The sequence below is a fragment of the Salmo salar genome, chromosome ssa05 (assembly GCF_905237065.1).
Source record: "Salmo salar chromosome ssa05, Ssal_v3.1, whole genome shotgun sequence".
NCBI classification, from domain to species: Eukaryota; Metazoa; Chordata; class Actinopteri; order Salmoniformes; family Salmonidae; genus Salmo; species Salmo salar.
Genome location: NC_059446.1, coordinates 87,881,333 through 87,893,835, shown reverse-complemented (window position 1 = coordinate 87,893,835; position 12,503 = coordinate 87,881,333). Strand labels below are relative to the sequence as shown.

At 44.8% G+C, this 12,503-nt stretch overlaps 1 protein-coding gene across 1 annotated transcript in view; it reads right to left on the bottom strand.

Annotated features, from left to right (window-relative positions):
* LOC106606133 (tumor necrosis factor receptor superfamily member 11B) overlaps positions 1 to 12,303 on the bottom strand; it is a 37,806-nt gene extending 25,503 nt beyond the window's left edge. The window contains exon 1 of the mRNA XM_045719312.1: positions 12,042 to 12,303. Coding sequence (XP_045575268.1) covers positions 12,042 to 12,089 — 48 coding nt within the window. The 5' untranslated portion in view covers positions 12,090 to 12,303. The remainder of the gene's footprint in view (positions 1 to 12,041) is intronic.
* Between the last annotated feature and the right edge of the window lie 200 nt (positions 12,304 to 12,503).

The following is a 12,503-nucleotide window of genomic DNA, read 5'->3' as shown; positions in this document are numbered from 1 at the left end:
GGCCGGGGGTGACCTATACTGGCCTGGGGTGACCTAAACTGGCCTTGCGTGACCTATCAACTGGGGTGACTTAAACTGGCCTGGCCTGGGGTGACCTATACTGACCTGGGGTGGCCAATACTGGCCTGGGGTGCCCTATACTGGCCTGGGGTGGCCTATACTGGCCTGGCCTGGGGGGATGTAAACTGGCCTGGATGGGCCTATACTGACCTGGCCTGGGGGGACCTATACTGACCTGACCTGGGGGGACCTATACTGACCTGGCCTGGGGGGACCTATACTGGCCTGGGGTGATGTAAACTGGCCTGGCCTGGGGTGACCTATACTGACCTGGGGTGGCCAATACTGGCCTGGGGAGACCTATACTGGACTGTGGTGGCCTGGGGTGACCTATACTGGCCTGGGGTGGCCTGGGGTGACCTATACTGGCCTGGGATGACCTATACTGGCTTGGGGTGACCTACACTGGCCTGGGGGGACCTTTACTTTGCCTGGGGTGACCTATACCGTCCTGGCCTGGGGTGACCTATACCGTCCTGGCCTGGGGTGACCTACACTGGCCTGTGGTGACCTATACTGATCTGGGGTGACCTATACTGGCCTGGAGGGACCTATATTGGCCGGGCCTGCGGGGGACCTATACTGGCCTGGGGTGGCCTATACTGACCCGGCCTGGGGTGAACTATACTGGCCTGGAGGGACCTATACTGGCCTGGGGTGGTCTATACTGGCCTGGAGGGACCTATACTGACCCGGCCTGGGGTGGCCTATACTGGCCTGGAGGGACCTATACTGACCCGGCCTGGGGTGGCCTATACTGGCCTGGGGTGACATATACTGTCCTGGCCTGGGGTGACCTACACTGTCCTGGCCTGGGATGACCTATACTGGCCTGGCCTGGGGAGACCTATATTGGCCTGGGGATACCTATACTGGCCTGGGGTGACCTATAATGGCCTGGGGTGGCCTGGGGTGACCTACACTGGCCTGGGGGGACCTATACTGGGCTGGGGGGACATATATTGGCCTGGGGTGACCTATACTGGCCTGGCCTGGGGCGACCTATATTGGCCTGGGGGACCTATATTGGCCTGGGGGGACCTATATTGGCCTGGGGGGACCTATATTGGCCTGGGGGGACCTATATTGGCCTGGGGGGACCTATATTGGCCTGAGGGACCTATATTGGCCTGGGGGACCTATACTGGCTGCAGGCCAAATAAACATGGAGCATGGAGACTGAAAAAGTAGGGAGTAGACTGATTTCCCAAGCCCCTTTTCCCTTCTGTCTTTCCCTTCCCTTCTCCTCCCTTCTCTTCTCTCCCTTCCCTTCAGTCTCTAGACCAAATCCATCAAAATCCTTACTGTAAACTGTTATCTAAATCCTGACTGTAAACTGTTAGCTAAATCCTGACTGTTGTCTGTCAGTTAAATCCTTACTGTAAACTGTCAGCTAAATCCTTACTGTAAACTGTCAGCTATATCCTTACTGTAAACTGTGAACTAAATCCTTACTGTAAACTGTTAAGACCCATGCAAGTTGCTTGTTTTACTCCCGGGGAATGCCCCTGTGCATTCTGTATATGGAAGTTCTGGAATAAAGCCGTTTTTGAACTTTTAACCTTTCAGCATTCAGTTGGAAGTCACCATTCAATGACATTCTGCTACAGCACTCTAGACCAAAATTACACGCTGCTCTGTCACCCATAATTACAATGTTCTGATCATCTGAAGGGAAGTCACATTGGATGACTCCTGTGGCCGTTCGCCAGCTGAGAGGGAATACAGCTGGAGTGTGTACATCCCCTCAATCAGACAGAGGCTTAGTGGCTCAGCGGTCTAAGGCACTGCATCTCAGTGCTAGAGGCGTCACTACAGACCCTGGCTCAGCGGTCTAAGGCACTGCATCTCAGTGCTAGAGGCGTCACTACAGACCCTGGTTCAGCGGTCTAAGGCTCTGCATCTCAGTGCTAGAGGCGTCACTACAGACCCTGGTTCAGCGGTCTAAGGCACTGCATCTCAGTGCTAGAGGCGTCACTACAGACCCTGGTTCAGCGGTCTAAGGCACTGCATCTCAGTGCTAGAGGCGTCACTACAGACCCTGGCTCAGCGGTCTAAGGCTCTGCATCTCAGTGCTAGAGGCGTCACTACAGACCCTGGTTCAGCGGTCTAAGGCTCTGCATCTCAGTGCTAGAGGCATCACTACAGACCCTGGTTCAGCGGTCTAAGGCTCTGCATCTCAGTGCTAGAGGCGTCACTACAGACCCTGGTTCAGCGGTCTAAGGCACTGCATCTCAGTGCTAGAGGCGTCACTACAGACCCTGGCTCAGCGGTCTCAAGGCACTGCATCTCAGTGCTAGAGGCGTCACTACAGACCCTGGTTCAGCGGTCTCAAGGCACTGCATCTCAGTGCTAGAGGCGTCACTACAGACCCTGGTTCAGCGGTCTCAAGGCTCTGCATCTCAGTGCTAGAGGCGTCACTACAGACCCTGGCTCAGCGGTCTAAGGCACTGCATCTCAGTGCTAGAGGCGTCACTACAGACCCTGGTTCAGCGGTCTAAGGCACTGCATCTCAGTGCTAGAGGCGTCACTACAGACCCTGGTTCGATTCCAGGCTGTATCACAACCGGCCGTGATTGGGAGTCCCATAGGGCGGCGCACAATTGGCCCAGCATCATCCAGGTTTGGCCGGGGTAGGCCATCATTGTAAATAAGAATTTGTTTTTAACTGACTTGCCTAGTTAAATAAAAATATGGCTCCCTATGTAGTGCACTACTTTTGACCAGGGGCTATATAGGGAATAGGGTGCCATTTGGGACGCATAAAGAGTTTACTAGTGTATTACACAGTAGTCAGTCAAGGAGATGTTATTCTGCTCATCAGTGTCCAAACCGCTGAATGACACGAGCATTGAAATCAGGGTAAGAGCGGGATTTAAAAATCTAAATATGACTTCCTCTGACTAACGCAGGCTATGGAGCGGGATTTCAAGTGAGAGTATGACTTCCCCTAACTAAAGTGCTGTAGCCTAAATGGCTTTCCATATTCAACCTAAACCACCATCTACCCGGAGGTATGACAGACACTCAGTTCCATATTCAACCTAAACCACCATCTACCCGGAGGTATGACAGACACTCAGTTCCATGTGTATCATTTCCCTGCATTAAGCAGTGAGGAGGAACACACCCAGCAGCTGGCTGAGAGGAACGCATTGGAGGACCTAGGCTACGTCCCAAATGGCCCCCCATGTAGTGCAGTAGGGCTCTGGTCAAAAGTAGTGCACTACATAGGGAATAGGGTCCCCATAGGGCTCTGGTCAACAGTAGTGCACTATATATATAGGGAATAGGGTCCCATAGGAATCTGGTCAACAGTAGTGCACTACATAGGGAATAGGGTCCCATAGGAATCTGGTCAACAGTAGTGTACTATATAGGGAATAGGGTGCCATTTAAGGTGCAGCCCTAGGCAATGTCCCAACTATCTCTCCTTCCTCCTAAGTGTGCACTTGTTCACTTCCCTTAAAGCCCCGATGCAGTCTTTTTAATTGTATTTTTAAACCATCACTGTGTGTGTTTATTTCATGAAAATAACTCATAATATATTTTTTATCATTTATTTCCCTGAGCCTCCTTTTGCCATTGAAATGCTCAGGCCGATCGTGTAGGCGTGTCGATACACATTTTTATATGTTTACATACACGGCCCTGATTGGCGGATAGGATCGTCTAGACTCCAGAAGGGGTCTCCAACAGGTTGATCACGAGCTACCAGTAACTCACAGCCTACCTACCAGTAACTCACAGCCTACCTACCAGTAACTCACAGCCTACCTACCAGTAACTCACAGCCTACCTACCAGTAGCTCACAGCCTACCTACCAGTAACTCACAGTCTACCTACCAGTAACTCACAGCCTACCTACCAGTAACTCACAGCCTACCTACCAGTAGCTCACAGCCTACCTACCAGTAACTCACAGCCTACCTACCAGTAACTCACAGCCTAACTACCAGTAACTCACAGTCTACCTACCAGTAACTCACAGCCTACCTACCAGTAACTCACAGCCTACCTACCAGTAACTCACAGTCTACCTACCAGTAACTCACAGCCTACCTACCAGTAGCTCACAGCCTACCTACCAGTAACTCACAGCCTACCTACCAGTAACTCACAGCCTACCTACCAGTAACTCACAGCCTACCTACCAGTAACTCACAGCCTACCTACCAGTAACTCACAGCCTACCTACCAGTAACTCACAGCCTACCTACCAGTAGCTTACAGCCTACCTACCAGTAACTCACAGCCTACCTACCAGTAACTCACAGCCTACCTACCAGTAACTCACAGCCTACCTACCAGTAACTCACAGCCTACCTACCAGTAACTCACAGCCTACCTACCAGTAACTCACAGCCTACCTACCAGTAACTCACAGCCTACCTACCAGTAACTCACAGCCTACCTACCAGTAGCTTACAGCCTACCTACCAGTAACTCACAGCCTACCTACCAGTAACTCACAGCCTACCTACCAGTAACTCACAGCCTACCTACCAGTAGCTTACAGCCTACCTACCAGTAACTCACAGCCTACCTACCAGTAACTCACAGCCTACCTACCAGTAACTCACAGTCTACCTACCAGTAACTCACAGCCTACCTACCAGTAACTCACAGCCTACCTACCAGTAACTCACAGCCTACCTACCAGTAGCTTACAGCCTACCTACCAGTAACTCACAGCCTACCTACCAGTAACTCACAGCCTACCTACCAGTAACTCACAGCCTACCTACCAGTAACTCACAGCCTACCTACCAGTAACTCACAGCCTACCTACCAGTAACTCAGAGCCTACCTACCAGTAACTCACAGCCTACCTACCAGTAGCTCACAGCCTACCTACCAGTAACTCACAGCCTACCTACCAGTAGCTCACAGCCTACCTACCAGTAACTCACAGCCTACCTACCAGTAGCTCACAGCCTACCTACCAGTAACTCACAGCCTACCTACCAGTAACTCACAGTCTACCTACCAGTAACTCACAGCCTACCTACCAGTAACTCACAGCCTACCTACCAGTAACTCACAGTCTACCTACCAGTAACTCACAGTCTACCTACCAGTAACTCACAGTCTACCTACCAGTAACTCACAGCATATCTACCAGTAACTCACAGCCTACCCAGCCTATCTACCAGTAACTCACAGCCTACCCAGCCTACCTACCAGTAACTCACAGCCTACCCAGCCTACCTACCAGTAACTCACAGCCTACCTACCTATAGAATGAGCAGCAGCAGTACAAAACCATCACTAGACCGGCATGTTAGACGGCACATTCCTCACTCGCTACATATTAAAGGGACAGATGCCTGATTAAAGAGGAATTACACAAAACAATTTGTTTTGTTTTCTTCCAGACATCCCCCCCAAACAATGGTCTTCTGATGTGATGTCATCATTAACATGAACTCAGAACATCCAATGTTGTTGTTTCTCTATGAACAGTTGTAATTTTGAGAGTGAAAAACTAAATAAAATGGGAAAACAAACAGATTATGGGGTAAAAATCTCAGATTTTATAAGGACCACCTTAGAGTTGTTTATTAACCATTATTTTACCAGACATATTGTCAGAAAACATAGTGAACTACTTTCTGTTGTACACTAAGGACCAGGGGAAGTGTTGACAGCATAGTACACTACTTCCTGTTGTACACTAAGGACCAGGGGAAGTGTTGACAGCATAGTACACTACTTCCTGTTGTACACTAAGGACCAGGGGAAGTGTTGACAGCATAGTACACTACTTCCTGTTGTACACTAAGGACCAGGGGAAGTGTTGACAGCATAGTACACTACTTCCTGTTGTACACTAAGGACCAGGGGGAAGTGTTGACAGCATAGTACACTACTTCCTGTTGTACACTAAGGACCAGGGGAAGCGTTGACAGCATAGTACACTACTTTCTGTTGTACACTAAGGACCAGGGGAAGTGTTGACAGCATAGTACACTACTTCCTGTTGTACACAAAGGACCAGGGGAAGAGTTGACAGCATAGTACACTACTTCCTGTTGTACACTAAGGACCAGGGGAAGCGTTGACAGCATAGTACACTACTTTCTGTTGTACACTAAGGACCAGGGGAAGAGTTGACAGCATAGTACACTACTTTCTGTTGTACACTAAGGACCAGGGGAAGTGTTGACAGCATAGTACACTACTTTCTGTTGTACACTAAGGACCAGGGGAAGAGTTGCAGGGGAGAGGAGAAGAGAAGAATGTACCTATTTGAAAGTTAGAAAAAAATGAGTAGCTCGTGACATGTTTTTTTAAAGTAGCTCTCATGCTAGAAAAGGTTGGAGAACCCTGCTGAAGAGTCTACCCCGTTAAACCCTTCAAATATAACTGGTCATTGGTCAGAATAATCAAATCATATTGTGATGTCATGCTGTGGCCAAAAACTCCATCCCACCTGAACAGGCTTTTTCTTTTTAAAAAGCTCTTATACTAAAAGGACATTATCATAATTTTCACAATTTGAGAGTGTTATTTCGACCTCATAGTGTGGAAATAACATTAATAAAACTGGAAAATCACTGCACTGCCCTTTTAACTAATTTGAAAGGAGACGACTGGTATAAGAAATATGGTGGAAATTCCCACGAGCCCATCCCTGCACCAATCCAATGCTTTTAGATTTGTGGGAAGTAGTGAACGAATGCACACTTCAGTAGAAAGTAGACTCGCCTCCAGACGTTCTAAATTCGGTAACAAATGTCAAGCAACAAGACTATGGAGGACCAAATGTATGCACACACAGCGGTAAGTCGCTTAGGCCTATTACAATGGAGGATCAGAAGGCTGGAGAGCTGAGGGATCGATGGATGGAGTCAGTAATGCTATACAGGTGGTCTGCCTGGGGATTTCAGCTCTTTAGAGACATAAAACACACAGACATACTGACCCAGCCCTCTGCCTCTAACTAAACTGACTGCTGTAAAATCCCCCATTAAAGGCTTCAGAGGCTACATCCCAAATAGCACCCTATTCCCTACATAGTGCACTACTTTAGACCAAAGCCCTATGGGTCATGGTCAAAAGAGTTTACTAAATAGGGATTAGGGTACTATTTGGGACACACACAGAGCACCCTACTAGTGGGAGGCCTGGCATCAAACAGCTCTCTTGATGAAATCATAAAACCATCAACGACCCCAGCTATGAACAGATGCGATGGGTCGGTACTAGAGGTCGACCGATTATGATTTTTTAACACCGATACCGATTATTGGAGGACCAAAAAGGCAATACCGATTAATCGGACGATTTTTGATTTATTTATTTGTAATAATGACAATTACAACAATACTGAATGAACACTTATTTTAACTTAATATAATACATAAATACTATAAATTTTGCCTCAAATAAATAAGGAAACATGTTCAATTTGGTTTCAATAATGCAAAAACAAAGTGTTGGAGAAGAAAGTAAAAGTGCAATATGTGCCATATAAAAAAGCTACCGTTCAAGTTCCTTGCTCAGAACATGAGAACATATGAAAGCTGGTGGTTCCTTTTAACATGAGTCTTCAATATTTCCAGGTAAGAAGTTTTAGGTTGTAGATATTATAGGACTATTTCTCTCTATACGATTTGTATTTCATATACCTTTGACTATTGGATGTTCTTATAGGCACTTTAGTATTGCCAGTGTAACAGTATAGCTTCCGTCCCTCTCCTCGCTCCTACCTGGGCTCGAACTAGGAACACATCGACAACAGCCACCCTCGAAGCAGCGTTACCCATGTAGAGCAAGGGGAACAACCACTCCCAAGTCTCAGAGCGAATGACGTTTGAAACGCTATTAGCGCACACCCCGCTAACTAGCTAGCCATTTCACATTGGTTACACCAGCCTAATCTCGGGGTTACATTTCACATTGGTTACACCAGCCTAATCTCGGGGGTTACATTTCACATTGGTTACACCAGCCTAATCTCGGGGGTTAATTGGCTTGAAGTCATAAACAGCACAATGCTTGAAGAATTGCGAAGAGCTGCTGGCAAACGCACGAAGGTGCTGTTTGAATGAATGCTTACGAGCCTGCTGCTGCCTACCATCGCTCAGTCAGACTGCTCTATCAAATATCAAATCATAGACTTAATTATAACATAATAACACACAGAAATACGAGCCTTTGGTCATTAATATGGTCGGAAACTATCATTTCGAAAACGAAACGTTTATTATTTCAGTGAAATACGGGTGGCATCCCTAAGTCTAAATATTCCTGTTACATTGCACAACCTTCAATGTTATGTCATAATTATGTACAATTCTGGCTAATTAATTACGGCCTTTGTTAGGAATAAATGGACTTCACACAGTTCGCAATGAGCCAGGCGGCCCAAACTGCTGTATATACCCTGACTGCTTGCACGGAACGCAAGAGAAGTGACACAACTTCCCTAGTTATAAGAAATTCATGTTAGCAGGCAATATTAATTAAATATGCAGGTTTAAAAATATATACTTGTGTATTGATTTTAAAGAAAGGCATTGATGTTTATGGTTAGGTACATTGGTGCAACGACAGTACTTTTTTTCGCAAATGCGCTTGTTAAATCATCACCCGTTTGTCGAAGTAGACTGTGATTCAATGAAAATTAACAGGCACCGCATCGATTATATGCAACGCAGGACACGTTAGATAAACTAGTAATATCATCAACCATGTGTAGTTAACTAGTGATTATGTTAAGATTGATTGTTTTTTATAAGATGAGTTTAATGCTAGCTAGCAACTTACCTTGGCTTCTTGCTGCCCTCGCGTAACAGGTAGTCAGCCTGCCACGCAGGCTCCTCGTGGAGTGCAATGTAAGGCAGGTGGTTAGAGCGTTGGACTAGTAACCGGAAGGTTGCAAAAACGAATCCCGAGCTGACAAGGTAAAAATCTGTCGTTCTGCCCCTGAACAAGGCAGTTAACCCACCGTTCCTAGGCCGTCATTGAAAATAACAATGTGTTCTTAATCTGACTTGCCTCGTTAAATAAAGGTGAAAAAAACAAACATTTAAATAAACATCTGCAAATCGGTGGCCAAAAATGCCGGTTACCGATTGTTATGAAAACTTGAAATCGGCCCTAATTAATCGGCCATTCTGATTAATCGGTCGACCTCTAGTCGGTACCCATAATACCCATAACAAATGAAATGTTATTATACAGATTATATAACAAACACATACCGTGAGACATTACAACTTAATAAACCTAGGCGAATGACAAATCTGGCACGTTCAACTCTTACAATCAAATCAAATGTTATTAGTCACCTGCGCCCGAATACAACAGGTTACAGTGAAATGCTTACTTACAAGCCCTTAACCAACAATGCAGTTTAAAAATAAATTTAAAAAATAAGAATAATAAATAAAAGTCACAATCAATATTTGGGTCAATCAGCCCACCAACTAACTTCTAGAAACCTGTAACAGTACACGCAGGTAGCCAAGTATTAAAGCAAAACAGTAGCAGCCATATCAGAGATTCATACTGTATGTGTAACCATGGCAGAGTATGTCATTGATCTCCATATCATTTAGTCCCAGGCTGTGTTCCACTGCCTCTGATTTATGCAGCGTTACAACTAACAGATTATCAATTATGAGTGGGAGGCTGTAGCAAGAGTTTGGCACAGTCGTGTGGGTATTTGTTAATGATTAACTAAAGATAATATAAACATTTCTGGTGAAACTGAGTCTGATATATACATATATATATATATATATATATTCCGTTTGTTTTTAAGGATTCTTTCAATGGAAATTTCCACCAATTTCCGAGTGATTTTAAAGGATGTTTACACATACCACCTAACTCAGCTGAGAACTAGGGTGAAATCCTAAATGGAAACGTGTTCCTGTAATAATGGAAATGGCATCAGTCCTGCTGTTTCCACAGTATGTGACAACAACATAAAGAGTAGAGACAAGGATAGAGACGCTGTCGCTCACTGTTTCAATGTTAATAGAGTAGACCGGTATGACAGAAACACAACACTCTACTGACTGCATCACTACTACTGTTGATGTAAAAGAGGAAGTTACTGTCGTCGCTGTCAGGAAGCTTCCCTTCAGGATTATTTGTTCCTTTCTTAATAAATGTTAGGTGGTGTGTGCGTGTGTGTGTATGTCTGTGTGTGTAAAGCCTCAGTATTTGACAACAAAAAAAAGATTAGTGTTTATTCTGCAGGGCGTTATAGGGTGACCTTTTGACACATTTCTCTCTGTCTCTCTGTCACCTCGTGAACGGCTCATTTTGGGGAAGTTGTCTCAAACAGACGCCACCGAGTGCAGACACCACCGAGTGCAGACACCACCAAGGGCAGAGCATAAAGATAAAGAGTTCAAAGATAACAAGCCACATGTAGAACTATCCACATAGAAGAATAGCTCCCTGGCTCTGCTTACAAATTAATATCACCTGCATTCATTTACACAGAAGGCAAGTGTAGCCTATCATATCAGACACAATGTGTATCTGTGTTTCAATCATTTAACACACACACACACACACACGCGCACGCGCGCACATACACACACACACACACACACACACAATATAAAGAGTTCAATGAAAATAGAATAAGGTTATTTTCATAAAAGTTCTCTACTGGTTGTTATCTGATACAGATCTCAACATGGACATATGCAAACCACTTTATGAGGCCCAGATAGGAAGGACACCATGCAAAACACATCAAAGGAAACAACTGTGCTTTCTGTACCAAAACAGAGAGGTGAGAACTACACTACTACCAGTGTAATAACCTAGCATTACTTTGGCACATCATCCCCTGACAACTAACACACCGTTGGGCCAGAAGCAAGCACTTTTAGGACAAATTCTCACAGCAGTCACTCACTATCAATGGAATCTTGGTTCACTTCAAATTGGTCCTACAGGAAATAAAAACATAACCTACATCTCAACACCATTAGCATATTGGGGTGGCAGGTAACCTAGTGGTTAGAGCGGCAGGTAGCCTAGTGGTCAGAGCGGCAGGTAACCTAGTGGTCAGAGCGGCAGGTAACCTAGTGGTCAGAGCGGCAGGTAGCCTAGTGGTCAGAGCGTTGGACTAGTAACCGAAAGGTTGCAAGATTGAATCCCCGAGCTGACAAGGTAAAACATCTGTCGTTCTGCCCCTGAACAAGACAGTTAACCCACTGTTCCTAGGCTGTCATTGTAAATAAGAATTTGTTCTTAACTGACTTGCCTAGTTAAATAAAAGTAAAAATAAAAAAATACAAAATTGACTTATTGACATGGTCACGTTTCATGCATGTCGCACAAATAAAATAAATACTAATGCAGTTTATGGTTCCTTTTTAGGATTGGTTTAGGAAAATTAAACATGGTATGAGTAGGGGTGGGAACCATCTTTAACCAACACGTTATGCAAATTCATCCTGAAACAAATTGAGTCATGACGGAGAGAGTTGAAAATACAATACACACCTATGTCAGAAGAGTCATGTGGTCGAGAAATACCGCAGCATGTTGGCGTTTAGGCCCTAGGAAGCCGGTACTATTTATAATAGTCATTGACGCATCCCTCATAATAAACATAATCGACTTGGTTTACATTAAAATACAAAATATGAAATATGTAATAGCAATTTGATCCAAACTTTCGTCCGTACAACGAGGTTTCAAAATAATCACAGTTAGAAACGTCTAATTTCTACTAATATTAGTCTCCCCTTCACCAAAGACCAAGAGCTACAATTTCTATCAACAGAGATGATTTAAACACAGAATAGGCTACCTACCTGTGCAGCGTTTTGATGAAGAAGCGCATCGCATCGAATATAACCGGGATGTGTCGTTCATCTGCACACTGTTCTAATCTCACAATTCACTCGTTGGAATAATCTATTCAATCGTTAGAATAAACCCCCTCGCCAAACATAGTCCACGGAGAATATAAACAACGTGAAGGTAAAATACTCACCACATTTAATTTCATTGCGTGCTGTGTTCTCATAATGTTACCGCTCATCTCCGTCTCCTCTGTAGTAGAAATCCGTTAGGACGAGACGAGGTTGTTTCCATACTTATACTTAGGAAGTGTGCCCACCCACTTTGATGGCATTACGACTAGCGGTCTTCTTCGCTTTGCTTTCTTACAAGGTTTCTCCTTAAAATAAATGCATACTTGCTATGATTGCGTCATCACTTACATAGACTATAGAGGCAGTTTTTTTTAATCCACTTATGGTTTAGCACTGGAAATGAAATTAATATTTACAATTTGATGTATCACGCCGTTAACTCATATGAACAATAGCCTATTAATTTATTTAAAAAAAAATAGTTGTTAAAATAATGAAATGAACAAAGGAGGGCATTGATCGTTCTTGCCTAATGTCTATAATGCCGAATATTTAGGTTATTATTGTCTCCTTCCTGGATA